General features: G+C 42.7%; 4 protein-coding genes across 8 annotated transcripts; 2 read left to right on the top strand and 2 right to left on the bottom strand.

Moving 5' to 3' along the window:
• Nucleotides 1–450: 450 nt before the first annotated feature.
• LOC118309272 (WD repeat-containing protein 82) lies at nucleotides 451–10058 on the bottom strand. Of its 3 annotated transcripts, XM_035631186.2 has the most exons (17): nucleotides 9566–10058; nucleotides 8889–8989; nucleotides 8728–8794; nucleotides 8233–8332; nucleotides 7697–7813; nucleotides 7412–7567; nucleotides 7012–7081; nucleotides 6791–6933; nucleotides 3764–3940; nucleotides 3114–3209; nucleotides 2929–3033; nucleotides 2799–2813; nucleotides 2665–2706; nucleotides 2452–2577; nucleotides 2161–2311; nucleotides 1698–1819; nucleotides 451–1619 (listed from the first exon to the last, which is right to left on the bottom strand). In XM_035631186.2, exons 1-17 carry the CDS (start codon nucleotides 9724–9726, stop codon nucleotides 1452–1454), a joined length of 1917 nt encoding a protein of 638 aa, XP_035487079.1. In that variant the 5' UTR covers nucleotides 9727–10058; the 3' UTR covers nucleotides 451–1451. The 3 variants fall into 3 exon arrangements, with proteins under 3 accessions (XP_035487079.1, XP_035487077.1, XP_035487078.1); XM_035631184.2 differs by lacking the exons at nucleotides 6791–6933; nucleotides 7012–7081; nucleotides 7412–7567; ... (3 more) ...; nucleotides 8889–8989; nucleotides 9566–10058 and adding exons at nucleotides 4037–4114; nucleotides 4918–5612 and having other exon boundaries at nucleotides 3764–3942; XM_035631185.2 differs by lacking the exons at nucleotides 451–1619; nucleotides 1698–1819; nucleotides 2161–2311; ... (4 more) ...; nucleotides 3114–3209; nucleotides 3764–3940 and adding an exon at nucleotides 6420–6699 and having other exon boundaries at nucleotides 9566–10023.
• Nucleotides 10059–10745: 687 nt separating this feature from the next.
• LOC118309269 (mitochondrial RNA pseudouridine synthase rpusd4) lies at nucleotides 10746–13473 on the top strand. Its single transcript, XM_035631182.2, has 6 exons — nucleotides 10746–11221; nucleotides 11768–11975; nucleotides 12076–12169; nucleotides 12488–12638; nucleotides 12762–12859; nucleotides 13064–13473. Exons 1-6 carry the CDS (start codon nucleotides 10834–10836, stop codon nucleotides 13265–13267), a joined length of 1143 nt encoding a protein of 380 aa, XP_035487075.1. The 5' UTR covers nucleotides 10746–10833; the 3' UTR covers nucleotides 13268–13473.
• Nucleotides 13474–14026: 553 nt separating this feature from the next.
• Nucleotides 14027–20185, bottom strand: LOC118309254 (transcriptional regulator QRICH1). 3 transcript variants are annotated; one of them, XM_035631148.2, is made up of 12 exons: nucleotides 20159–20185; nucleotides 18543–18803; nucleotides 18347–18421; nucleotides 17292–17429; nucleotides 16398–17207; nucleotides 15820–15979; nucleotides 15497–15651; nucleotides 15297–15411; nucleotides 15086–15194; nucleotides 14842–14993; nucleotides 14649–14739; nucleotides 14027–14550 (listed from the first exon to the last, which is right to left on the bottom strand). In XM_035631148.2, the coding sequence occupies exons 1-12, from the start codon at nucleotides 20168–20170 to the stop codon at nucleotides 14361–14363; spliced, it is 2268 nt and encodes a 755-aa protein (XP_035487041.2). In that variant the 5' UTR covers nucleotides 20171–20185; the 3' UTR covers nucleotides 14027–14360. The 3 variants fall into 3 exon arrangements, with proteins under 3 accessions (XP_035487041.2, XP_035487042.2, XP_035487040.2); XM_035631149.2 differs by lacking the exon at nucleotides 20159–20185 and adding an exon at nucleotides 19447–19827; XM_035631147.2 differs by lacking the exon at nucleotides 20159–20185 and having other exon boundaries at nucleotides 18543–19368.
• On the top strand, nucleotides 20059–25257 carry LOC118309257 (proline-rich transmembrane protein 3-like). Its single transcript, XM_035631153.2, has 4 exons — nucleotides 20059–20891; nucleotides 21050–21285; nucleotides 22102–22513; nucleotides 22735–25257. The coding sequence occupies exons 3-4, from the start codon at nucleotides 22132–22134 to the stop codon at nucleotides 24408–24410; spliced, it is 2058 nt and encodes a 685-aa protein (XP_035487046.1). The 5' UTR covers nucleotides 20059–20891; nucleotides 21050–21285; nucleotides 22102–22131; the 3' UTR covers nucleotides 24411–25257.
• Nucleotides 25258–25947: the final 690 nt, after the last annotated feature.

Here is a 25947-nt window from a genome sequence, read left to right as displayed (position 1 = left end):
TTGTTTTCCAGGAAATTAGCAGAACTGTGTCATGTCAGAAATCAGTATGAAATCAGTGAGCTTCATCATCACCCACCCACCCCACAGTTCACATGTGCAGAGATAATGACCACATGAAAACTGCCTTTGAGCTCTGCACCATATTTCCTAGAAAAAAAAAGTGTTCACATGAACCGACTTTCCCCATGAGGACTGAAAGCAGCAGAAAGCACAGCTGAGGCTTCTGGGTAGAGAGACTTCTTGGAAAACACACAACCAATTGACCTCTACTACTGAGCCGTGATCCCTGCTGCTGCTGCTTGCCTGCATGGCTATATAGGATTACACACACACACACACACACACACACACACACACACGCACGCAGGCAGGCAGACACACACACGCACACGCGCACACACACACGCATGCACGCACGCACACGGAAATGAAGTCATAAAGACAGGAAGATAAAGAAAATATTTTATTGTGGATTGTGGGTCCATGTAAAACAACAGCCTTCATCTGAATGTAGTTAAACCTTACTGTGTGACTGAAGCAGGCAACTGTAAAAGTCGTGCGGATAAATTTTCATGGTGTGAGGAGTGAACCATGGACCTGTACTGATGCAATATGAAGGATAATCTACCCTAAAACAGAAATGTCAGAGCCATTCATAATGGTCTCGAAATCTGTATCATTATTGGAGTTACTTTTGTTTTTTTAAATGGAGGCAGGTAATTCCCAAAGTGGAGAGCAGGGACGGAAGAGGCAAGTCAGATGGGAAGTGTTGTTGTCAACTTTGAGTGAAATTGGCAAATTCATCAAAATATAAGCATTTTGATCCTTTAACATCCTGTTTTCTTCTGACACTTCTTTACAGAGAAGTTATGCATTATCATAATATACTGTTAAGTGCATCAGCTTGTTCAAATTATACTTTAAAGTTAAATTTAAGTAGATGAATTAAAATTCTACTCTAAGCCCCATACAACCAGAATTTGAAATAAAGTTCCGTGGATTTGAAGGACGTTTGGCTGCACAGCAGGACTTTGAATTGACTGTTACACTGGTGGATGATTGGGCTTTAAGAAGATGAGGATTTGTAGATTTTGCTGCTGCGCCTTCCTCAAAGTATTGGAACCTCATCATGACTTCACATGGTATTTAAACCTAAATATTTAAATTAATCAGCCTCAGTGTTATATTCTTCTCCGTGTTGACAAAGCAGCTCCTGAACTATGTTTTGATGATGAGAATTTAGCATGTTGGCTACCACAAAAATATATTCACATTTTGAGACTCTATTTCACCATTTGAATGGATTCTGCTTCATGGTGGATGTGTGAAATGCATGTCCTTGAGTAAGAATAAAGAAGGAATGGCTAGAAGCTAAACAGTCAAATATCAAAGTCAATTCATAGATATCAGGTAGGTTTTCATGTGTACTTGTACATGTGTGTGTGTAGTATCTAACTGTCTTCCCCGTTCTCCCCTGCACCCTTGATGAGGCGCTTGTTGCCTCTCTTGCCTCCTGGTCCTCGTGGCTTGGCAAAGGCCTGCTTTAGGGTGTGCTCCATCGGATGGACCTCCTCGTACAGGAAGTCCTCTGTCAGGCCATCGCCACAGTCTATCTCCATCTACGTTAACGACAGATGAATTATTGAGGCTTGTGTGTGTTGGACATTCCTGAGGTGGGTGATCTTGGTGACCTGTACCTTTTTAGTGACCTCCAGCTGGTAGTCTCTCTCCACCTCATCCAGTAGCCTGTTCTTACAGCTGGAGTACAACATCCGCTCTTTGATACTGCAGGTATATCCAGGCATCGAATATATGAACACTGCAAAGAGTTTGAAGTCGACAGTTAATGTTTCCTCCTCTGGACAAGGACACAGGGACCCGACTCTCTTGGTCCAGTCTACAGCATTTGACATCAATCACATAGGCGTTTGAGAGATTAAAGCGCATGGTGTCTCAAAAAGCCTTCCTTCTCCAGTCTCTGTGGGCGTATTTAGCTCTCTCAGAATAATGTCGTCATCAAACAGACAGAATGAGTGTCTCCATAGAAACGCTCTGTCTCTGTCTCAGGGAATTTAGGGCAAAGAGCAACCAGCCTTGCAACTAGACTAAACATTCTGAAGTCAGGAAAGATTTCCCCCCGACAGTTTAACTTGTACTGACCCAACGCCTCCTGCAGCTGGCCCTGGTGGGAATGTTTGAAGATGAAGAAGTGGTATCTGGGGGAATCTGTGGGAATCCTGTAGGGAAGCTCGTGGGTCTCCGTAGGTTTGGTGTGAACCAGTCCGATGGTCTCTTGCTCTACGTCCAGCCTCTGTGATGCAACATACACAAAACAAGCTTTGGAGTCAAGTCACGCACAGCTAGTTTCACGACGTACGACAAAAATAGTGTGTAACACGTTGCTTGCTGTTTGATTAGAGACAAAGGGTGTTTTTTGGGGTCTGGGCTCACCAGCTGTATGTAGTTGATGCGTTTCTGTTTGAGTTGCTGCAGAGCTCGTTTGGCCTCTTCTTGTAACGGGAACGCAAGGCCCTGAAGAGCCTGCGCCCTCTTGTCTAAGCCGAACTCCATTGTAACCTGTAGAATTGAAAAAAAAATTATAAAAATGAAATGACATAACTACTTGATTTGGAAATTGATGTCTATGCACAGAACTAAACAAACCTTTGCTCGTGCTGTTGGTGTCCCAGTTCGTCTACGTTCATCCTGTGGATTCAAGAGACAGTTTTTAAATCTGTCCTCCTCTCTCTTCTTCCTGACACTCACTTGAATTTGTATTAGGAGGAAAATCTACATACCCATACAACTTTATCCTGTGGGAAAAATACAGAAGCATACAGAATAAACACACATAAAATACTGTATATATACATATGTATAACACAATGAGTATCCATATTCAGACAGTTTTTGTTGTCTAAACATTACCTCTGTGACTTTAATTTGATGCAGTTCCTGCTCGGCTACGGTGAGAGGAGCTGGAGAGGAGCAGGACGACATGTGTCGGAGGTATCCCTGGAAGCACACGTCCTCCTGCACACAGAGCGAACAGTATTTTGTCGGACAAAAGAAAATTCGTGGATACGTTGTCAGACAGGAGAGGTTTTACTGACCTCAACTGTGCCAAACATTTCATCTTTGATATGACCTCCTCCAAACTCCTTCTTCAGTGTGGCACGGGTTGCTGCATACATCATCTTTTGCCTCACCTCGAGGACGACAACAGACGGGAGAAAAAAATGAGTTCATTCCTTTGGATTTCAATGGTTTAGTTTTATATCTTATATATTTGAATGGTTCATTGTATTGAATTTTTAAAAAAAATGTAATTTCTGATCAGTCTATTTTACCTTTATTAATAATAATTTTAACAGCATTGTCTTCAAGTCAGGAAAAGGCAGCACAGCAAAATAATCACCTCATAAGTTTTTTACATTTGGGTAAATTTATCTGCAATCGATGAGCAGGCAAATGTTTTGTCCTAGAAGATGGACAATTTGTGCTCAGTAATAATAACAATAATAATAGTTTGTCTTAGATTACACATGAATATAACTTTAAATTGGCCCTTGAATTGTACAGTAAGACAAAAGAAATAAAGATAATTTTAAGCCGCTTAGAATTGTAATTCAGTTAATAGCAATAATTTTGAATAGTTTGTCTCATTCTAGGTTGACAATAACTTTGCAGTGCACTGAATGACTAAATTTGAAACTGGCTGTTCAGCCATGACACGTGGATGATCAGCATCTCGAAGACATACTGGTGATTGGTCAGGTGACCATGCGATGAAGATCCACTCGTATCCCTGGACGTTCTGGGAGTCCAGACGATAGAGGATGTAGGAAGGGTCCTGAGGCGTGAGCAGAGGAAGCAGGCACTGGTCGTAGTCTTTGTCCCAGCTGTGTGCAGGCTCTCTGAATGACTCTAGCACCAACGCCTCTGCAGACAAGAACATTCTCGGGATTTAAAACAAGTCAACTGAAGGTTAAATGATGTCAAATCCCTTTGAATATGAGAGATGTCTCATGTTTACCATTTCTGATGACAATCTTCATTATTCTGATGGCACCTCCCTTCGCCCGGGCCAGAAACTCTTTCAGCTCAGATGTTGCTAAAGTAACCAGATATAAGGCAGACAAGTCAAAACTGGGGATGGGGGGGTTGAAAGCAAATGAGACAGAGTTAGGTAAGTAAGAACCTGAGACTCTACTTCAGGGAGAAAATTTGATCCACTGCCAGGGAGTCACGCTATCACCTCAAGTGACTAAGATGTGGGACAATTGTATGAAATGATCAGAGACATTTTAGGATAAAACAACCTCATCATTCCCCGGCTTACAAACCCCCAAAGGTAGTTTGAAAACTACATTTAGCCATTTGTTTTAGCACCATGGTGAGACCCCACCATGGTTACCAAACACAACGGTCTCATAAATGATTTAAGATTGGGTGAGGAAGGTGAGAGAGGTATGCTTCCGCCAACCTGTCCCCCTACGCTCCAATTACCAAATGCCATAACACACATACAGTATATATGCAAACTCTTAAGTATCCATGAATGCCTGTAGGTGCTAAATGTCACATCAAGGCATAGATCATTGATATTTTAACTGTGAATGACTTGTACACAGTCTTAAAATGTCATATATGTGTGTGGCTTTTACAGGCCACAATCATTTCTATTCACGGAATGTCAATAAAATTGCTAAAAAGGTAAGAGACCACTTCAAGATGATTTTAAATCTCTAGAGACATTTCTGAGGATGCTCAGATACAGCTCAGAGGCCAAAAAGTAAATTGCAAAAAAAAAAATACATATACAGCTGAACTGAATTAGGAACCAACTAGAAGAAAAGTCACATCTTTTTCCCCTTTAATGTGATTTACAGAGTTTCCCTTTAGAGATGAACCTACCGTTAATTCCAGTTTGGTGTGACATCTTTTGGCAGTCAGCTGTCACAGCTACACACTCCTCTCATGCAAGACGGACCGGGTCCGGGTCTCTGTGTCCTCACTCCTCTCGCTCAACAGGTATGCTGCCTCTCCACTGGTGGCAGACAGATGGACCCACGCACACCACTGACATAAACGCCTCGAGGGTGACTCGGGAGATTCCTTACACTTGAAATACAATCTGCGGAACCGTGGCTGATGAGTAATAACGTGCCTGTCAGTGGATATGCCACCCTAACCACTGATCTAAAATTCTTTGCGTATCGATGACCGCAACTTTTAAAGGTCTCGGTGGGGGTGCCTCTCTCCCAGGTCACATACTGTCCTGTCCTGTCCTGTCCTGTACTGTGTGTGTGAGGACGCACCAGGTTGGGTAGAAATCCACTGCTCATGACATCAGTGCTGTGTTTTCAGATGCTGTCAGTGTAACACAACATAAGGACTTTATTTATCACAGTGGCCGCAGCAGATACAACTGCATGATCTCAAATTCCAGCCACGGCTAGTCACAGAAATGTGACACCAAGCAAGAATCGGACTGATCTGGATTCAACATTGTTACCTGGACCGAGACTGGTATTTATTCATCGTGAAAAGCCGAGAATGAGGCAGAGAGCTCAAGCAAAACATTCACACTGTTAAAATATACTCAAAACACTGTGGTTTTAGGTAAGATGTAGAGTAGAGCTCCAAATGTTGGCTCCTAAATGGTCAGTGCGATTAGATCACTGACCACTAACAAAAACACACACACACACACACACACACACACACACACACACACACACAGGTGAGAGAAAGATAAGTGTGTACTTGTGAGGTTACCTGGGATGGGATCATCCATTATTTACTCTGTGGTGAGTACACAAGCCAAGCATCCATACATTATTCAACAGAGCCCCCACCCCCTCTTCTTCTTCTTCAGGAAGACACACTTTGTGTACGAAAAAAAGAAAAAAACACCCATTCATCAAAATGATTAACGCTGCCTGTTTCTCTCTTGCTCGCATGTGTGTTCACACATCGGTTTACTGACTGAGTGAACTTCGGTTTGTTAAGTGAAATTACATGAGTGACGTGTTATTGTTGTGAGAAGCAGCAATTTACTGACACAAAACCTTCACTGTGTTTAATGTCGTAATGATTCATAAATATCTTGAGAATGTCGGGTTTTGGACTGTTGGTCGGACAAAATCATCAACTGGATGAAGATTTTTCTACATTCTCTGACATTTTATTGAATGAATAATTTCAAATGGTTTTCGTCAGATTAATTGATAATAAAAGTTATAATCACCTGCAGCTGTATTAATCTATATCAAGATGATAAAAATAAGAACGGAAACCCCACTAGCTCTTATTTTTATTTGAAATTTAAGAGTTAGCACCATTACGACATGATATAAAAATAAAAACAATAACAATGAATCAGTTAAATTATAAAATTATATATGACAAGTCAATTAAGGGTTAAAATATATCAATTTTAATTCTGTTATAAAAAACTTTTTACAGGACACATTTTGTTGCACTTTTAGCTGCATTAAAAGGTTTTAAAAGACTAAAAGTAAAATGTTTAACATAAAACAATAAAAAAAGTGTTTTTCTTCAACATACTATCAGGCCATGGTGTTTCTAACGTGCCAGAAAATAGGCAGTCCAACACCGTCACTGCATGACGACAATGTGTTGTACGAGGACTCGCTCCCATTACTAGTCATCAACACACGGAAGCCAAAAGGTCTGTTGAGAGAACGGGAGAAGAACGTGACAATGAGCAACCTCTCTCTCATTTGTCCCGCAGCAGCTGATTTTGTGTGTTCGATCATCTCACCATGTTAGTGCAGGCACTGGCAAACGTCATGAATCTGGGATTAAACTGCAGAGTGTTGATGGGTCCCGGATGTTTCCCATCCAGCACGGCCACCTTCATCCCGCTCTCAGTGCTCCAAACGTGGACTCTCCCGTCCTCGGAACCTGCACAGTTGAACACAGTCAGAACACAGATCTCAAAGGAGGAGACAACCAAATGTAAAGCTGACGTATTCGGCTCACCGATCATGACAAACTGTGAGTCTGGAGTGAAGCACGCCTCCAGGGAGATGCCTCTACTGTTGTTGTAGCCCTTGAAATGAGCAGAGACATGGAAACATTCAGCTGCTTACAAGTGATTAGTGTAAAAAGTCGCCAGATGTTGCTCCGGACATTTTCCCTAAACTTTTCCTGCCAGCCCCCTGGTAATATTTCTGGAAAATGTCAGTGAGCCTATTTGAGAATACAGCAGGAGAATCTCCAGAAGATTCACGCCGAGCAAGTGGGCGCTCAATCCAGGCACCACCCCTCTCGCCTGAATGATGGACATTTTCTGGATTTCATGTATGAAAACAGCAATACAAACAGATGTAATTCGGTAGATTTGTGGCAATGTGACTAAATGACTATTTATGTCTCTTACGGAAAAAGTGTGCAGCACAGATCCACTGAAAGCATTAAGGACAAGAATCATCCCTCCATTAGTAGAGATCAGGATCTGTTTCCCATCACTACTGAATTTGAGTCCAGTCCAGTCACAGACACGATTCAACCTCATCTCAAAGGTGGCAAATGGACCCTTAAGAAAGGGAGATAAAATGTGTTATGAACACAATATAAAAGAGAAAACAACACAGCAGCAGCAACAGTACAAAGGGCTCCCGCACGCATTGCAAACAAACAAAAACACGCTGAATTTGTAATTCACCTTGTCAAAAGCACGAAGGTCGTACAATTTAATGGCCTGTGATTCTACCCCAGCAGCAAATATCAGCCCATCAGGGTCAAAGGAACAGAAGGGTTTCCCCAGTGGATGAGTCAAACCCTGAAACACAAACACAAATGATGAAGAGAAAAGAGTGAGAGGTTACAACAGAAGGTTTGGATTTTGATGGAGATATGCAAAGTATTACCACCACATTTCAGCCTTCTTAATCAATGACTTGGGTTTGTGTCATACACTGTTCATATTAATTTCTCCACTTCTTTTTTTGATTTGTTTTAAAGCACAATATTTTTACGATGTTGTGCTCTAGCTACTGTGTGTTTTTTATCAGGGTAAAGCCATGTGGTTCTAAAAACAGGTCTGGGGACACCCAGTGGTCACAGAATAAAAGCTTTTTAAAAGAGGATATACACGCTACTTATATTTAGCACCCTGATGTGCAGTAATTTGGAAAGTCCTGCTTTAAAGAGCTATATAGCAACTATAAGCAGTGTAATTAAACATTTCAGAATACTCACTTGACAGTTTGGAGAGCGCAGGTCCCAGATTCGTATCGTCTCATCCCACGAGCCTGAGATAAACGTATCGTCCACTGGTGACATAGAGAGAGCAATAACCCTGAAACCATAAAACAAAGTGACTTGTTGATATTTAGTTTTTTTACACTGATCGGATCTATATTTCAAGGCTACAACATTCTTCATGTCTTTGTAAAACATTCAAGTGTAAATGTGAACGCATTTTTGTCAGTATATGATGAGGTATAGGTAATAAATGGGTTAGAATATATACCTAATTTCAAAGATGTAGACATTAGGATTATGTCCATTTTGTAATAATTTTGACAGTATTACACTTATAAAAACACAAGTATTGGTCTGTTTAGAGGACCACAAGGACGAAAATACTCTTCTGTTGGTATTGTTTTTTTTACCCAGCATGTCACAAGGGTTATTCTTGTTTAGCGGATTTCTTGTGTGGTGGTGGTGGTCCGAGTCGTCACACAAACTCACCTAGCAGTGTGGCCAGGGAAATACCGGATGTACTTGTTGTCACTCAGAGACAGGTATCGTATGGTATCTACAAGACACAAAACATTTTCATTCGCCATTGCATTTATTTCCCATCTTGTCATTAGGTGCTTTGTACCAACATCTGACTGGTGAGTAATTACCATCCAGTTTGTTGGAGCTGTAAACCACCGTCTCTGCATCTCCGTGTGTGTAGCGGATCAGGTCTACTCCATACTTCTTGCTGAACAGAGTGCGTTGAGGTCTGAGAGAGAAAAAAAATGTTCAGATCAGTCAGTCGTCTGATCACGTGAGAGCACGGGGGAAATGCTGCACACCCCCATGTATAACCAGTGTAGTGTCTGTCAGGAGGTTCATCTAGTACTGAAAACAGTGGATGTCAAACATCGGTCGATGTCTGTTTCTGTGATGGACCTGAAGAGCAAATCAAAACGACAAATGGGAAAACACGATGGCAAATCACAAAACACAATAACAAATCAAAAAAACAGAGCAGCAAAAAAGAAAACACAATGGGAAATTTTAAAAAAACAAAATGGCAAATGAGAAAACCCAATGGCAACCACATTAGCTGAAGCTGGGAGACTTGGGCCTATAATATATAATATATGTGCATCAGTTGTTGTTTTTGTCTCCACGATGACTCCAGGGTCACATCCACCTTGTGATTTGCAGCTCGTGTTTTTCCCATTTGTCGTTGTGATTTGCACTTCAGGGCCACCGTATGTTTCAGTTGTCTACGTGTTACAATTGGAGTTTAGTCAATCAATTAACAACACAGTATTTTGTACCTCTACAATATAATGCATTGATCACTCACCTTCCCTCGTGTATGTCGTACAACACAATGCAGTCGTCGTCGCTGCTTGATATCGCATTTTCCCCGTTCGGGCTGTAGTCCACACAGTTGACCTTCTGGGAGTTCTCTCTGTAAGTCCTGGCGACCCTGAAGCTCCGCAGCGCACTGTCTGTGATCTTCATATCTGCAGCTTCTGGGCATCAAATTGACTTGCGATAAAAACTGTGTCCCTCCTTTTGTGATTCAACTAAAGCCATCGGGCAATTCGTCTATTCCAGAAATGAACGAGCACTGTCCTCACAGAACCTTGAGGCGAATTCAAAACTTATATTTTCATAAAGAACAACAAAGACAGTCACAATTCACAAGCATGGACTGTAAATACAACACGCAGCAAATACAACACGCAGCAAATACACCCGCCTGGACCGACGGCGAGACACTCCATTTATTTCTCGTTATCTACCAGGTGGGCGGCGTTTTACGATCAACACATTCAAATGCACCAACGGGCAGAGAGGCGGCAGTGTCGGAAACAAGCGCACCCGCGGTCAGACAAAAGGAAATTGCGTTACTCCAGAAATTGTTGTTGTATTAAGCACCGACCATAAACTGTAAATATACGGTATAAACGTTGAGGGAAATTTGTAGTCAGTTACTTTGGAAGCACAATAGAATCCGAGCCGCAAAAATAATAATCGTATTTAATTGATCATTTTTAAGTCAGACTTTTTGGTTCGGTCATTATCACCGTTCAAACAGACAATTACTCATCTCAGATTTAAACAGGGACATATTTTATTTGGATCTCTATCATGTATGTCATTATTCTGATTTTTTTATTTGTAAAATTCCATATGAAACCATAGTCCCAATCGACAATCGACACCTGAAGTCCAATCGACACCTGAAATACTATAAACCCTTAAGTAAAGTAAAGGATCTGAAGGGTCATTGTCTGTGGCCACTTGCTCTGTATTATTTTCGTTAAAACACAATTTATATATTTTTTTAGCATCACAGCAATTGGAAGTCTTTTTTTAAAATGTCAAGTTGGATGAAACAGTGTAAATATAAATGAATTAAAGTCCATATTATTAATATAATCATGTGTTTTTGTGCTTTTCCCCAATCGTTTTCTTTTTAAAGCTAATCTGAAAAATAAACGTTGTAGACTTTTATTCTGAAAGGTGCAACTCGGAAGTAATTCAATGGCGAGCACAGCGTGCTTCCGGGAGTCTGTGTTAGTGTCTCAAAGTGAATGTCACACCGCTCCAGTCTGAGCCACGATGAACAGCTGTAGAAGAATCGCACAGACAGGCGACTGGACCTCCGGGGTGAACACCCTCTTGTCGCGGTTCAAACCGCGGACAAACTGCCGCAGGGCTCCGGGGGCGGCGCCGCCCCACACCCGGAGCCAGGCCACCGCCGCGGGGGAGAAACGCCGCCTGACAGCCATCGACCTGGCCCGGAAGGTTCAACAGGAGAAGGAGGCACCGAAGGCTGCCGAGGCTCCGCTGTCCGACCAACAGAAGAGGGTGTACGAGCTGAGGCAATTCAGTCAACAGCTCCAGAATGTTCATCCCAACGTGCTGGCGAAACACCTCCACAGGAGCGTGCTGTACCAGGACCAAGACGTGGTGATCATCAACAAGCCCCACGGTGTTCCGGTGCGAGGTAAACCCGCGGCGAGTGTCTCGTTCGAAACAAGACATTCACTGGGCTTTGATTTGACCTACAGCCGAAGAGTGTTTGTCACAACACTGACGGGACGTTTGGGATATGGCGAGAAAAAATATTGTTTACCTAAGATCTGAATATAAAAAAATACAAAAAAAAAGTATTAAAAAGGCATATTATGGTTCATAAAATGTCAGGATTGCTTTTTTTCTGATGTAGGGCTGTAACTGATAATTAATTTAATGAGGGATCTTTGATTTTTCTTCAGTTAATTGATTGTTTAAACTTAAATATCTGAGACCAATATCTGAGACCAAACTTTAGTGCCTTGTATTTTGCTGACCAACAGTCCAACATTGGAAAAAGTTTGATGTACAACAAGCCAAAAAAACATAAAAGACAATTGATCCGCTGGGACTAGTTCATATTTGGTATTTGTATTTGATAAAAAATTACCTTGGGCAAAAAAAAGGTGAATCTCAAGCTGAATCTGGGCGAACTGGACCTGAATACGTGTGCATTGATGTTGTCGTTGTCTCTCAGATGACTCCAAGGCCACATCCATCCAATCTGTGCTTCCTGTCCTCTCCAAGATGATGGATGGGATGAAGATGAAGTCCGACTCTCAGCTGCTTCCCTGTCTGGCACTGGAGAAGGAGACAACAGGAGTTCTCCTACTGGCCCGGAACCAAGAGGCGGCGGAGCGCGTTCTCAACCTGCACAGAAATAACCAAGTGCAGAGGAAATACTGGTAAAGATAAAGGATATACGAATAAATAGATGCATACAATTCACATTAGCACACAGATTAGCTTGTGTGGCTCATTCTCCTGTTCACTGATCTTCCGCAGGGTCATCACAGTGGGTGTACCTGTACCGTCCGAAGGAGTGATTGATATTCCCATCATAGAGCGAGAGGTCACAGGCCCACGGCCGCACTACAAGGTGTCTTTTCTTCTGTGATTTTGACGGTGCAGCAGTTACGTGTCATGAAGTCAAATGAGAGAAAATCAACGCTGAATGTGATCATCTAGTAATCGCTGTAGTCAGTTGTATAAAGTGCAAACATTTACTTGTTCCAGCTTCACAAATGCAGTGACTTTTATGTCATCAGTTGAAAAAATGTAGTTTTGCTTGTGATCATAGTGAGTTGTTAACTTAATTACTGACTAGTCTGTTATTAAGACAATATTTAGTTATTGTAGAATAATTCAAAATAAGGTGCATGGCTTCTCCAATCTCATTACTTATTATAATTTTCAGATGGCGTTGAGTCCAATGTTCAGAATGAACGATGCAGGTGATGGTGTAACCAAAGTCCGGGCCCATCGGCAAGCTCATCCCGCCGTGACCAAGTACCGAGTCCTGGACAGCAACAGTGGCTGCAGCCTTGTGGAGCTTCAGCCTTTTACCGGTAAAAAGATTGTGCTTTTGGGAAATTTACTGAAAAAACATACTTTGGCAAAAAAAAATTAAAGATGAAGAAGTGTGGGAAGTTATTGTGCTTTTTTTCTTCTTTTTCCTTGTGCGTCCACAGGAGTTAAACACCAGATGAGGGTTCACATGGCATTGGCTGTGGCATGTCCCATCCTCGGTGACCATAAGTATTCTCACTGGAACAAACTGGCACCCCAGGTACAATTAATTTCTAATATACCACAAAGGACACAGTGACCTCAAACACATTTAGAAGTAATACATGTTCATAATGTAGGCGGCTGACATCATGCCACTCTTACTTTAGTGAATACAAATGAAAAAGAAGGACCTTCCAGGGCTTGGTTTCTGTTTTCTCACCCATCACGTCTAAATAACTAAATGGTGTATATTGGTCTGCAGAAATTACCAGAACGTGTGTTGGGAAAGCTTGGACTGGAACAAAGCAAGATACGGAATCTTCCTCTTCATCTGCACGCACAACGGCTAATGCTGCCACAAGCCAGTCAAGTAGACATCGACGTGTCCTGCCCGCTGCCCAAATACTTTACACAAACACTGAAACGACTGCGTCTAAACCTCCCTGATGAAAAGGACGATAAATAACAACTTTGCTTTTTGTCAAGTTATTGTCAATCTAATGGACGTCTGCAAGTAGTGGGGGTCAGTGGTGAAGGATTTCAGACTGCTACATGGATCTTTGTAATGCTGGTATGTAAAATTATCAAACAGAAGACTGTAGAAAATGACTGTACAGCGCTATATGACTGGTTTAAGTAAATAAATGAAGCAGTATTTTTTGTCAAAGTAAATCCACAATAACTTGTAATTTCCCTGGAGGTATCATGAGGCTCTGGATGCTGTAAGAAGTCATCTTTAGAGGGCCCACAGGTTATCCGTACGTTAAACGTCAGGAGTTGCATTTCCACAGACTAGAGAGCAACAGATACTTTTCACTGTTTCCATCTTTATATCCTGATTAATAACCCGACTACACATACACAGGAGTGGGTTGGCAAGGATCCTTGACGGGTGTTTGTTTTTTTTTAATCAACAGCTTTGACCTGAGAAAAATGTTTCCATCCGCCCGCATGATTACAATATAGCACTTTGACCTTGTGAATATCTGAGATTCAACTCACAAGCATAAATTGTCGTTTTTTTGGAGAGAAAAAAAACAGGCACAAGTGTTTCAGTTTTGAACAGATCAATACATTATTCAATATGCAGAATAGGGGAAAAAGCTTGAGCAGTGGTCCCTGTAACTGTCCCTTTAAGATATTATGGGTCGTAGTGGGACCTTGAGAAGTAACACGTGGTTGACGGTTTGTGAGGTTAACAAGTGAAGGGAGAGATATCTTCATATATTGAGAAAAGACTTTTATAGGAAAAAATTAAGATATGATCAGCTGAGAGCAGCAGCTCAAGAGACTGATCATGATCCCGCAGTGGTGAAACGAAAGCCTTGTTTACATGGAGAAACATCAAGAGAAAAAAACAGTCCACCTGATCGGCTGAAAGCAGGAAAATGCAAGGAGAGAAATTTACGAGTGCAATTGTGATACACTCCTCAGGAAAAAGATTGTTTTAGAAGTTGATCCATTTTATTTGAGATGGTCACTGATGTTTATAGAGGCCAGGACAGGTACTGCATAGTCAACAACCGCTGACTGGAACTCTTCCCATCAGTCCTCTCAGTTTATCCCATGTTCTCTGGACCGGCACCAATGATATCCTGGATCTCTCGGACCACAATGATGCGAGCCAGGATGTGTTCCACTTGCTGATTCGTGAGGGGCTGCGATGAGTACCACATTGGGCTGTTTGGTGCAACGACGGGTTCTGGAGTCATGTAGTACGCATCATTTCGTCCTTTAATGCTTTGAGGACTGGAAAAGGAGGAGAAAAAGGGAGTCAAGTTTTTTTTTCTGTGCATACTGATGAATAATCCACTTAAGCAGGATTTTTTGGATCTAGTGTCACTCACCATTTGAAGAGGTAAAAGTCATAAAGTTTGATGGGACAGCGAAGAGGATTCTCTGGATCTTCCACCTGTTCTTCATACATATCGTCAGTTCCTGAAACGGATGTCACAAAAGAGGTTCAGCACCAGCACTTTCTGCTGCCCAGGGCAACAGTTCGCAGCAAGACTTTAACATGACGCCAACTGCATCAAGCACCTTTCTGTCCGCCACTGTGTGGACCTTGTCCTTTGAGAAGGCGGATGCTGGTTGCTTTGTCCTTGGCATTAGTGGGGTTCTTCCTTGTGTGTCTTAAAACCTTAGAGAAAGCTACTTTCAGGTGCTGTTCAGGTGTCATCAGGTGGAAATACCTGTGACAAAGATAGAATTTTTAACAAACTACATATTTACATCTGAAATACACGTCTTGTGTCATTAAAGACAGCAATTAGTGGTTACTCACTTAGTATTAAAGTACATGAGAGTTGTGAGCAGTGTGGCCGGTGAATGTGCACCAAGCTGTTTACACTCCCACAGCATTTCCTCTGTCACATGACTTGGAATGATGTAACCTAAGATGAAAACACAAAATAAGTCATTATTTTGAATTGAGAGAAGAAGGAAAAAGAACAGAAACAACATGTTACATACTGTACATGTTGATTGTTTTTTACCTAGAGGATGGACACTGGGTTTCCAACCATCCAGTATGTTGTGTAAAGACCCACAGAAACGTGTGTAATATGGATCAGAGAAAACATCATCCACACGTCCATTTTCAGAGAGATACTATGGAAGGAAACACATTTAAGTAACTTGATAAAGTATTTTTGCGTGGTAAACAACCTCCATTTACAGGCAGGAGGATACTAACCTTTTGTATACACAAGAAGACATAATACAGAACATCAGGGGCAAACTGTTCTTCTTCTATTCCGCGGGCCTCCTGAGTCATCAGGGAAAGACCCAGGCTCAGCTCAGCTACCGCACTGGACACCAGGTCTTCCTGAAAACGCAGGGGCTGACGACCTGAACATAGAGAGATGAGCACAGGCAAAGGTTCTTTTATTAGTGTGACGAAGTCAACTTGCCTATATATCAGTTTCAAGCAGGAAAGGTATCAAGAACAGGTAATGCATCAGGACTAAATGGATAATTATAAATTCATGATCAAATGATTACAACAGGTCGACTTACGCCCTATAGGTGCAAGCTTGGTCTTTTCCTGCCTGCATAACTCTGCATTTTTTCGCATCGCCCAAAGGCGCCACACCTCCAGGCCCTCCTCTGGCTTCAGACAGACAGGAACCAGAATCTCAGTAGGCGGTTCATCTTGAGCCTCAGTCTGTTCTTGACCCTGCACAAGACCAAAATAAAAACAACGTTAATGCTTCATGGGAAAAGGGGGCAGCCGGGATACAACACACCTCAATAATCACAGGATGATAATCAGCCAGATGATTTTGCAGTAATAGTTCATGCAAGGTCTGAAAAGGACAAAAAAAACAAGCGCATTTTAATAGTGATAGTTTCAAACAAATAACACCTGCTGTGAATCACGATGCATCTTCAAGGTTTCGAACACCATCAGAAGCGTTTAATAATTTTTTGACTAAGGATATATATCTGCCATCATTTTTATTCTCAACACAGCAGTTGTGTAATTTATTTAAATTAATTGTCTATACATTGTATTCACTGAGCTTTGGACAAATAGGCAGCCACATAATAGGTCTACAGTAGGTCCACAGGAAAAAGGAAAAATCTGTTCTAACCTGCAGATGGAGCTGCTGTTCTTGTCCCTCTTCTCCTTGACTCTGCTGTTGATTCGGGTCCCATATGTGCACCGACTGTGTCGTGTTGTAAGTTCCTCCAACAGTTTGCACTGACACAGGGATGTGAATGTTCCCGTTCATGAACTGCGCAGGGAACAGGGTCTGTACTATTTCTTCCTGTGTCCCTGCAGAGGTCAACTGCACATCTGCAGACCGTGATGAGGAGCTGGGGGACATTTTGTCCTTACCATTGGTGGTGGTAACTTGCACTGTGCTGTAAGTCTCCTGTGGTATGGCAATGTGAGTTACACCCTGCTGCTGTGGAGCGGAGTACACAGGGATGGTCCAGGTCTCGCCCGTGGGACCTGTGATTGTCCCTGTAGTGCTGTAAAGCTGAGCACTGTCAACAGTGAGCAAATCTGGTCGCAGGGACACGTAGCTCTGCTGCTGCCCTTGAGGAATGGCCAGAACCACCTGCTGACCCTGCTGACCCTGTGTAACAGCATAGGAGACAGAAAGAGGGACATCCACCTTCCGCTTCTTGGCAGGTTGGAGAACAGTTGAGGCAGTGCCAGACCTCCTGTCTGCCTCCCTGGGAGAGTCCTGTTGTTCTATGATCTGGATCTGCTGGCCCCCTTGTAGCTGAAAATGTTGTCCACCCTGTAGTTGAATCTGTTGCCCCCCTTGTAACTGAATCTGTTGACCAGCCTGAAGTTGAATTTGCTGGCCCCCTGGCAGCTGGATATGCTGCGTTCCTTGGAACTGTATTTGTTGTCCTCCAGCTACAGCAGCAATCAGCTGTGCCTGAATCTGTAACAAACAGTCGGCATTGTGGAAATAACAGCAGACATTCATCACATGGATACATACGAGTGACTAAAATTAATACTGTACCTGCTGTTGCTGCTCCTCTGTGAGATCTCCATGCTGAATGAGCTGGGCTGTGGAGATCCCTTGCAGGTCCTGCTGAGAAGGGGAGGACAGCTGAAGAACCTGGCCAACAGTTTGGCCCTGCTGTTCCTGTATCTGAACCTGGCATAGAGAGGTAGCATGAAAGGAAACAGATACATGAGTAAGAAATAACATACTTCACTGTGCACAGACGCATTGCAATGAACTCTTTCCCATGAAGTAAGTTAATTAATTTTGATTAAGAAGAGTTCATCTCCAAATAAATTACGGCCTGTCTGATACGCAAATATCAAGCTGCAATGATACAAAAACAATACTGAGCAGGTCAGGCAGTTACAGTGTAGCTTGTCAAAGAAACTAATTTCTTCCCCAGAGAAAGAAAATCTCTTTTGTTAAAGAATCATATCTTTCAGACATGCACTAAAGTCTAAACATTTTCCAGAACTTTTCTTTATGTGTGAACGGTAACCCCCCCCCAAAAACTGTCCAGACCCAATTTTCCAGACATTTTCCAGATTTCATGTCTGAAAAAGCTTAGTTGCTTAAATAGGGATATTTAAACATTAATGACATAACAGTGAGAGACAGGCGCAGCAGTAGAGAGAAGGTGAATGATTGATCCCATGTGTAGCCATTAAAGTAAAGAACCGTCAGTGTAACACTGAAGTGAATGGATAAAGGACTGGGTGAATGTGTTGCTTCATATGAACATGCAGTATTATGCTGGAATGTGAGATATACCCTCGACAGGGAAAATTAAAAAACTGATCACAGAATCTAATATTCTCGTTATGAATTGCCTTCATTAAATCACTTTAAACCACGTCTAGAGTGGATTCAGGCGTCAGAGCAGGCAGAGAAACGATACTTGATTCCAACGACGATGAATTTTACTTAAACTAATGGAATCAAAGACCCCGCTGCCATCCCCTTTGTTTTCCTCTCAACAGTGAGCGATGTCTGTGTTTGTAGACGCCCCTCCAGCAAACCCCCTTAGTGTCTGGTGAAGTTTGAGAGAAAGCGGCGTATAAACCAACCTGCACTTGAAGTTGTTGTTCAGAGCCTTGGTGGACAGACAGTTGAGGGGAAATCTCTGCTGAAGTCACCTGTACCTGTCCAACAAACATGTACACACATAATATATATGTGTGTGTGTATTGAAGCAGATTACGCCATATTGAAGAACTGCAACACGATCATTCAGGAACAAGAACCATTCAAAGAGGATCTTACCGGGCAAGCCAGTTCCAAGAGCGACCCTGCCACCTCAGTGCTGTCTGTGTACACACAGTTGGTGCCCTGCTGCTGGTACACCATGGCCGTGGTGGTGGCTGCCCCGTCCTGCTGGCTGAACTCCTGCAGCACCTCTGGGCCCTTGGACAGACACTCCAGGAACTCCTTCATCCTGTGCTGTGGAACACTCCGGGCCTTCTGCCGCACATACTCGTCGAAGGAAACCACCCCACTCTCCTGCTCATTCATTGTCACTTTCACCTGGAGAGGAGAGAATGGATCTTCACACATGGAGCCTAATCAGATCCCCCAAAACATCCTACACGCATGAAGGGATGCGGTGGAATTCACACCGGGGGATATTAGCATCGTCTCGTGCATCTACAATGAATATCTGCTCGTTAAAGAGGGGGTCGTTGAAATGACACCATGAAGAAGAGAAGTGCATTTTGACTTGTAATACGATGTGTGCTACGCCTCCCACTGTCTACTAATTTAAACATGATAATCACACGTGTATGGCTTCTTAGATACGCCATCATCTACACTCTAAGACATTTTACCATTAAAAAGTCTGATTTCGAGACTCAAGTGCACTGGCAGTGCAATCATAGTGTCTACGTTTTAGCTAGCAGCTAGCAGGCTAGCGTCTCTCTGATTAGCACGGCACTGTTTTGACACAACCCGTGTGGATATTTGTCGGACTAGCTGTATTCAACACCGTCAAATACCACGGACGAGTCTAATGAAATACACCCTGTGTGTGTATCACCGATACATCTACACACATCAACAACAACAGCCCCCCTACATGGCAGTTAACATGAGGCTAACTAGCTAGCTAGCCAATCGTTGCGCTAACGTTAGCTAGCTAGCTCGACGGCTCCGCATCCTGTCATGCTACCTTAAATAAAACGAAATCCTCTCCTTTGCGCCAAGGCACGGTGTTTAAAACTAAAAAAGCCGATAAACGTCTAACAGCTCCCGGCAGCGAGCCATTCACTCCGCCACATCGTGCATGTGGCAGCAGCGTGAACCCGCAAACAATGCTGTGATTAGATTAAAAAAAAAAAAAAAAAAATGTAAGCAGCAGCGGCGGCGGCAGGCGAGGTCTCTGACGTCTGTTTGTTTCAGGGGGAGATCCACACTACTGTCCGGATGAAAATAATAATTTCCCAAAGCTCCCGCGGAGCACAGGTTGATTTGTCCAGCGGAGCCACGGGTTGTACGTGTACTCCTCGCGACCACACAGCCAGGCGAGCAGCAGCGGGCCCGCGGTGTTTATCCAGTGGGATATAAAATGACGGAAGTACAGGCCCCGAGAACAACGCGACACCTCCTCAGGCTGATGTGCGAGGCGGCGGTCCCGTCCCACCGCATGACCCGACACCGGCGTTCATAAGAGGCTCTCTGCAACTGTCCGGTGAACAACTGGAAACATTACGTTCACACCCAACATACACACTTGTGCACAATTAAGATGTGGTGATATGCCTCATCATATCTCATTGTGTGTCAGTTGAAGTGCGACAGATCATCACCAACACACCATCTGTGTGAACATTGGGTTATTTGCAGACATCATATCACCTCGATGTGCACTCACTGTGTATTACCTGTTGTTTCATTATCTTTTTAGATACATGGGTGGATAGATAGATAGATAGATGCTCTAGTTGTTGTTAGACTTTAATGTCATTATATCACTCTGCTCTACTCGGCTTCTACACCAGCCAAGGCAGAAACGTGTCAGTTGGACACATAAACAGAGTCAGGCCTGGCAAACATTTGAACGCATGTACCTTTAACAACACCTAACTGCCCCAGTCTGCCTTAAAGGCCCAGGCATGTGCCACTGAGGGCCTCCCCCTGTTCGCTCCACAACAAACTGCCTCTCACCCGTCTTAAGGTGGACCAAGACAGATGCACCGTGTGCATAGGCTGTGCCCTTTACACACTGGACAGGACAGAGTTAATTCCCACACTCACTGCAGAGTAGATCAGATTCTGCTCTCTGGTGGAAATGGTGGTGGTACTTATATGTGTATAGTAATATTTATTCTTAAATGAAAATGTTTACACCTCAATGAAAGAGACAACAAATTAGCTAATCATTTCCTATGCATTTCACCATTGCCCGTAACATCGACTGTCCGTATGTCATGTCAGGTTTGACTTCAGGCAAATGCATACTTTTCAAAGTAATGAGCCTGTCAGTTGGCATGCATCAATATTAAAGTGTCTATCTGGCGTCACACTCTCACTTCATGTGACTTTGTGCCACTGTAAGGATCTTAATGTAATCCTTTTCAGAAGGGATTTGCCTTAACCCAACTACTGTAGAAAGAGGTAGGTGAGATATGTGGACTGTTATTAGTTTCTTAAGTTTATTTACTTTTACTTTTTAAAATCACAACATGTGAAGTGAAGACAATTACTTGTCAGTTTTTTTGTTTTGTGGAAGTGACCCCTGTTATATAGGTCCCACTGTGTATCTGTGATTACAGGTAACATCATGATGGGAGACTGCCAAGTAATCAGCCGGTGCAGTAATAGGAATAAGGCACCAGCTTGAAGGCTAGATGCCTCTGAGCATGTCTGTAAATCCACTGTGTTCAGTCCTCACAGTGATGCTCTTCGTCTCCAACATCATAAACGAGATGTTACACACCCTTTTATTGCATCTTGAGACCGAGGGCAACCCATGACACTTTAAAAAGGAGCAGGACACGAGGAATCACAGGTACATCTGCATTATCTGGTTATACTGAAGGGGGGTTGGATTAGTTTACAGGAGAAATTCTTCTGGCAACTATGTGTTTTGGTATTTATGGAAAATCCACCACAAATACATTTGCATGTAAAGCTTTTTAATGCATCTGCAGTTGTTTCATTAATACCCCGTGTTCAAAAATCAAATAGTAAAATTTCTCAACAGTAAGTTGGGACATTAGACATTTCTTAAGCTTGTGGTCTGTGTTTTGAGCAGTGTTAATAAACACTAACAGAAGCAACAATCATTCATCATCTAAATTCAGCCAAGTTTGCATTTGGAAACATTAAGGTCATGCTGAAAAAGAGGATTATTGTACATGGTACTTGGGTTCTATCATCTATTTAATATTAGTTTTTTAATATCTTATTTGTGATTAATGTATTGATGAAGTGGCAGCTTGAAATTTGTGATCCAATGTGAAAAGACAGGTCCGTCTGGCTCGTGCTGTGGTTTTGCCAAGCTGTGTTGTCTACAGATGTTGTGGAATGTGCAGCTTCACTGGATTACACAGGGGAATTATTGTCCTTTAAAGGATTGTAACTCCAGATTTGTTATCAGGGAATCTGTGTGACTCTTTAACCTTTACCTTACTTCTAAAGTATTTCTAACATCAACTTTTTCACATAGTGGACTGTGAATATACACAGTTGACACAGGATAAGGGTCTAGTTACTTTCATAGTATTCAGCAATATGAATAGCTGTTCAAATTGTGTGGAGCTCAAAATGTATTGTGGATTTACATGTCAGCTCCTCTTCCTCTTTTTTTATTCTTCTTCCACAGGTTTTGGGATTAAGATTTTGCTGCCCTAAAATGGGGAGCTGCTCTTTACTCTTCATTACAACAATCGTGTGTCTTTTTTCACTTGAAAGTTCAATTCAAACTTCACATTCACTGGACAACTCTGAGTCAGTCCAACATACTCGAAGCACTGGCAGAAACTATGATATCACCAGCATGGCCAGTTTCTATTCAGAAACCAGCAGTGATTCAGTGGAAGGCAGTGGACTTGCTCTACACCAATTACGGGCTCATGACCGAGGAGCTGACAAAGCTAATATTTCAAAAACAGGACACACCCACTCCAGTGTACACATCATCTCAGAGGAGACTTCCTTGGGAGGCAGCCACATGACAACTGAGGAACAGTTAAAAGACAGTCATACATCAATAGTAAAAGACGACTCTCAGGATGGTAAGTGATCATGTGATTGGTAATAGAAGTCAAACATAGAGTTTGTTCTTGTTCAGATTCTCTGTCTTCGAAAGATAACTTTTCAGATTTTACAATTTTTATGGTGACTTTCAAGAAGCTTTTGATCCTGTGCGCCTGTAAGATTTTGTAGTTTTAAAAAAAACATTTGAATTTTTCTGCATCAAAAATGAGACTCTTCCCCTTTCTTTTTTCCCTTTCAGGTGGTAACAGCCCTGAACACCCTGTTCAAACAAATGTGTTTACTTCCTTGACCAACCAGAACCCGCAGGGACCTGGAGGTCCCTGTGTCCTTGGTCTTAGACCTTGTGTTGTTCTCAAAAGCTTAAACGGCACCAATCTGCTCTGGGATGACATGAGCCGCACACTGTCATTTGCCTGGGAATTACATGTCTTCGGATCTGCCAGCCTTTTCATACTAATGGCAGTGATGGCAGTTTTGGGAATGGCTGGAGCATGTACTCTTCCCCATTCCCTCTGTGATACCCTGACCCTGGCCAATGGTCTCCTAATTATGGGTGGTACTTTGCGTGGTGTCCTCCTTCTACTTGATCCTTATGGTACCCATCAGATCCTGTCTCGTGCTACTCTGGCAGCTCTCCATAATTTTCCTCTGCAGCTTCTTCTGTGGGCACAGGTTGCTCTCACTCTGGTTACACTCAGGGGGTCGAAATTATTACTTTTTCCACTAAAAAAGCCCTCCAACCACCCATGGGTGGTTGGAGGGCTGGCTATATCACACTGCACTCCATTACTTGTAGCAGACCTATACTCCTCAATGTTATCCCCTGCTCTCCCTCTGTTGCTACAGACACTATCCCTCTGCTGGGGCCTCCCATTCTGCATGGGAATTCTTATAAAGTCTCTCTCTCATCGAGCGTCCTTCTCCAGGTCCTTTGTGTCCCAGTGGTTTCCTTCACACAGGACTGAGAGGCAAGCAAAGCGGGTAACAGCAGTGTGTGCCCTTCTTGGGGTTCTCTGTTGCAGCCTTCAGATGTATAGTCTCCTCTGGCTTTATGGGTTACTGGGGAACTGGAGGCGCTTTGGCTGGGGCTGGTGGCTCAGTCAGTTCTGGGCAAGAATCCTTGAGTTAGCCTGGGGATTCTCTTTGCTTGTCCTGGGATCTTGGATCTTCTGGATGCCCTTTAAGGGTCCTTCCAGGGGCGACCATTGGCAGGGCAGAAGTGAGGTGTCTGAAGCGGTGGAGGATAAAAGCTTGTGGCGAAGGATCTTTGCCAATGTGCAAAAAGGGCCACTAAGAAAATCAGAGAAAACTTGGGAAGCCTTGATGCCAAATAACTGGGCAAAATATAGGCTGTCAAGAGCAAGTGTCACCAACCATGTAATGTGCCTGTATGATGATCAGCCATCTACCGTTACAGCAGAATACAAGCCTGATTCAGTTAGCAATGGCATCTCCGACTCTCAGGCTGCAGTACTATGGCAAAAAGTTGGGGAACATGAATGTATTCTTTCACGTATAGAATTCGATTTGCTGCCCCCGTCTCCTATTTACCTCAGGCCCAGCATTGACAATGCCCTTCACCATGGTCAGCTTGTAGCAGGAGGTCTGTTCACACGTCCACCTCCCTCCTGGACTCAGACTGCGGTCACAGACGGCAATGATGGAGACAATGGCACGACAACATTCCCTCCAGCTTATGTTGGCTATGGGTGGATGTTGGATACAGAGTCTATTTCTGCGTCTCTTGATCATTTTCAACCCAAGGAGCCAACACTGTCATCCAGTGCTACAGCTGAGTACTTTGGTAACTTTGGGTCTCAAACCACTGTTTATAGGGGAGAAGAATTTAATTCAGTGCTCTCATCAGTGATGCATCAGTATGACTGGTCTGATGCCGATGTCACAGACCTCTAAACATAAACCTCTAAAGGTTCAGTGTGCAGAATTTAGTGGCTTTTATTGTTGCTGTTGCAGATTCCAATCTACTGAATACCCGTTGCCTAACTCTCCCCTTCCCAGTGTACAGGAGAACCTATTGTGGCCGTGAGGTAACCGAAATATGCAAAAGGCCCTCTCTCGAGCCAGTGTTTGTCTGAGTTTCAGATGATTATAAACTAATGAAAACATCATTTTTAATATTTGATTCAATATCTGCAAACAGAACCCCCTAAATCCTACACACTGGACCCTTAAAAAATCAATTAATCGTGACAAAAAAAAAGTATAATCACTCTGGGCAGCATGATATGGTCTCATGTATGTAAAAACGGTTTTCCTGTGTTGATCTAATATTTTCTTGAAAGGAATTATTCTTTAAAGAATCTGCTTGAGCGCCCCTGGAGTATCACCCATTTTATAAGATGTTTTGGAAAAGATGAGACTTTGAATTTCAATGGAGCTTCTGATATATGTTTGTTTTACACATTTAAGGGGACAGAAGTGGCAAGAGCAACATGGAAATTTCATGATTTTATTCCTACTAGATATTATGAGCGTTTCATGGTGAGAGCTTCATGATAATATTTGTTTCAATATGCCAATGTTATGGAGGACAGGCCACTTTTCAGACTTTTTTTAAATTCCCATCATCTGAGTCACCATCTCCCTTACATTTGCATCAGATTTGTGTCGCAACTAGTCAAAAGTTACGTTTAAGTTCTTTCCAACTATCTTTGGAAATATGTGAAGCTGTAACCTTTACCTCTGCAAAAGATAATGTAATTGGATGTTTTCACTTTGTAAATAAAGCGACTTTTTGAATCACTTGTAATTGTGTTTCTATAAATCATCTTTTTTTAATAGGCTATTTAAACCATCTTTTTAGTTGAACACAGCACTTTTGAACGGTAGATGCTCTGGACTCTGGATTTGGTGTTTTGCTGCCTTCCAGTTTACCTCGGAACTCGGAAGCGATTTTATTGTTCCAGTATGATCTCGGAACTCGCAAATGGAATTGCAAATGGAATTGCAAATGGAACGCCCCTGTAAGTTCACTACCCCGACTTCCGGGGTGTGAGTTCCAACTTCTGAGGTAAACTGGAACGCAGCATTAGTCCAGAGTAATCAGAGTAACTATTGGAGGTCAAAGGTCAAGTCAAGCCTTAATCAAAATAAAGGTGGATTTTGGGTTCCAACTCTCTTTGTGAAGAACCAATTTGTGAAACAACTACATCATTTATTGTTTGTCTGAATTTGATATTAGTCCCTTAGCCTCCATCTTATTTTCTTAAATATCCCCCCCCCCCACACTTATATAATGTAATATAAACATAAACTGAGTGTGCTCCACATAATGACAAACTCTCAGCCATGTTGTTGCAAGAACAATATCAGAACAGAACATGTTGAACCAAAGCTGTTCTTCGGTTTCTCACTCGTCCACATCTCTCCCAAGTGTCTCAGAGTCGATGGGTCATCACCTTCTCAGCTGCTGCTCACCTGCCTGCCAGTG

This window comes from Scophthalmus maximus, chromosome 6 (genome assembly GCF_022379125.1).
Source record: "Scophthalmus maximus strain ysfricsl-2021 chromosome 6, ASM2237912v1, whole genome shotgun sequence".
NCBI lineage: Eukaryota > Metazoa > Chordata > Actinopteri > Pleuronectiformes > Scophthalmidae > Scophthalmus > Scophthalmus maximus.
Note: the sequence above shows the minus strand (reverse complement) of the source record. Positions and strands in the feature narration are given on the sequence as shown.

Excerpts from the sequence above, each read along its gene's own strand:
- LOC118309272 (XM_035631186.2), bottom strand. The coding sequence starts at position 9,726 with ATGAAGATCACAGACAGTGCGCTGCGGAGCTTCAGGGTCGCCAGGACT. Across the intron at positions 7,082-7,411 it reads CTGTGCTGCACACTTTTTCC|GGCTACAACAACAGTAGAGG; the intron begins GTAAGAGACATA and ends GCTCATTTCAAG. Across the intron at positions 2,312-2,451 it reads GCATCAACTACATACAGCTG|AGGCTGGACGTAGAGCAAGA; the intron begins GTGAGCCCAGAC and ends GTTGCATCACAG.
- LOC118309269 (XM_035631182.2), top strand. The coding sequence starts at position 10,834 with ATGAACAGCTGTAGAAGAATCGCACAGACAGGCGACTGGACCTCCGGG. Across the intron at positions 11,976-12,075 it reads CAAGTGCAGAGGAAATACTG|GGTCATCACAGTGGGTGTAC; the intron begins GTAAAGATAAAG and ends GATCTTCCGCAG. Across the intron at positions 12,860-13,063 it reads GGAACAAACTGGCACCCCAG|AAATTACCAGAACGTGTGTT; the intron begins GTACAATTAATT and ends ATTGGTCTGCAG.
- LOC118309254 (XM_035631147.2), bottom strand. The coding sequence starts at position 18,833 with ATGTGTGAAGATCCATTCTCTCCTCTCCAGGTGAAAGTGACAATGAAT. Across the intron at positions 15,980-16,397 it reads AACAGCAGCTCCATCTGCAG|GGTCAAGAACAGACTGAGGC; the intron begins GTTAGAACAGAT and ends GGTCTTGTGCAG. Across the intron at positions 15,195-15,296 it reads ACCCAGTGTCCATCCTCTAG|GTTACATCATTCCAAGTCAT; the intron begins GTAAAAAACAAT and ends TTTTCATCTTAG.
- LOC118309257 (XM_035631153.2), top strand. The coding sequence starts at position 22,132 with ATGGGGAGCTGCTCTTTACTCTTCATTACAACAATCGTGTGTCTTTTT. Across the intron at positions 22,514-22,734 it reads AAAAGACGACTCTCAGGATG|GTGGTAACAGCCCTGAACAC; the intron begins GTAAGTGATCAT and ends TTTCCCTTTCAG.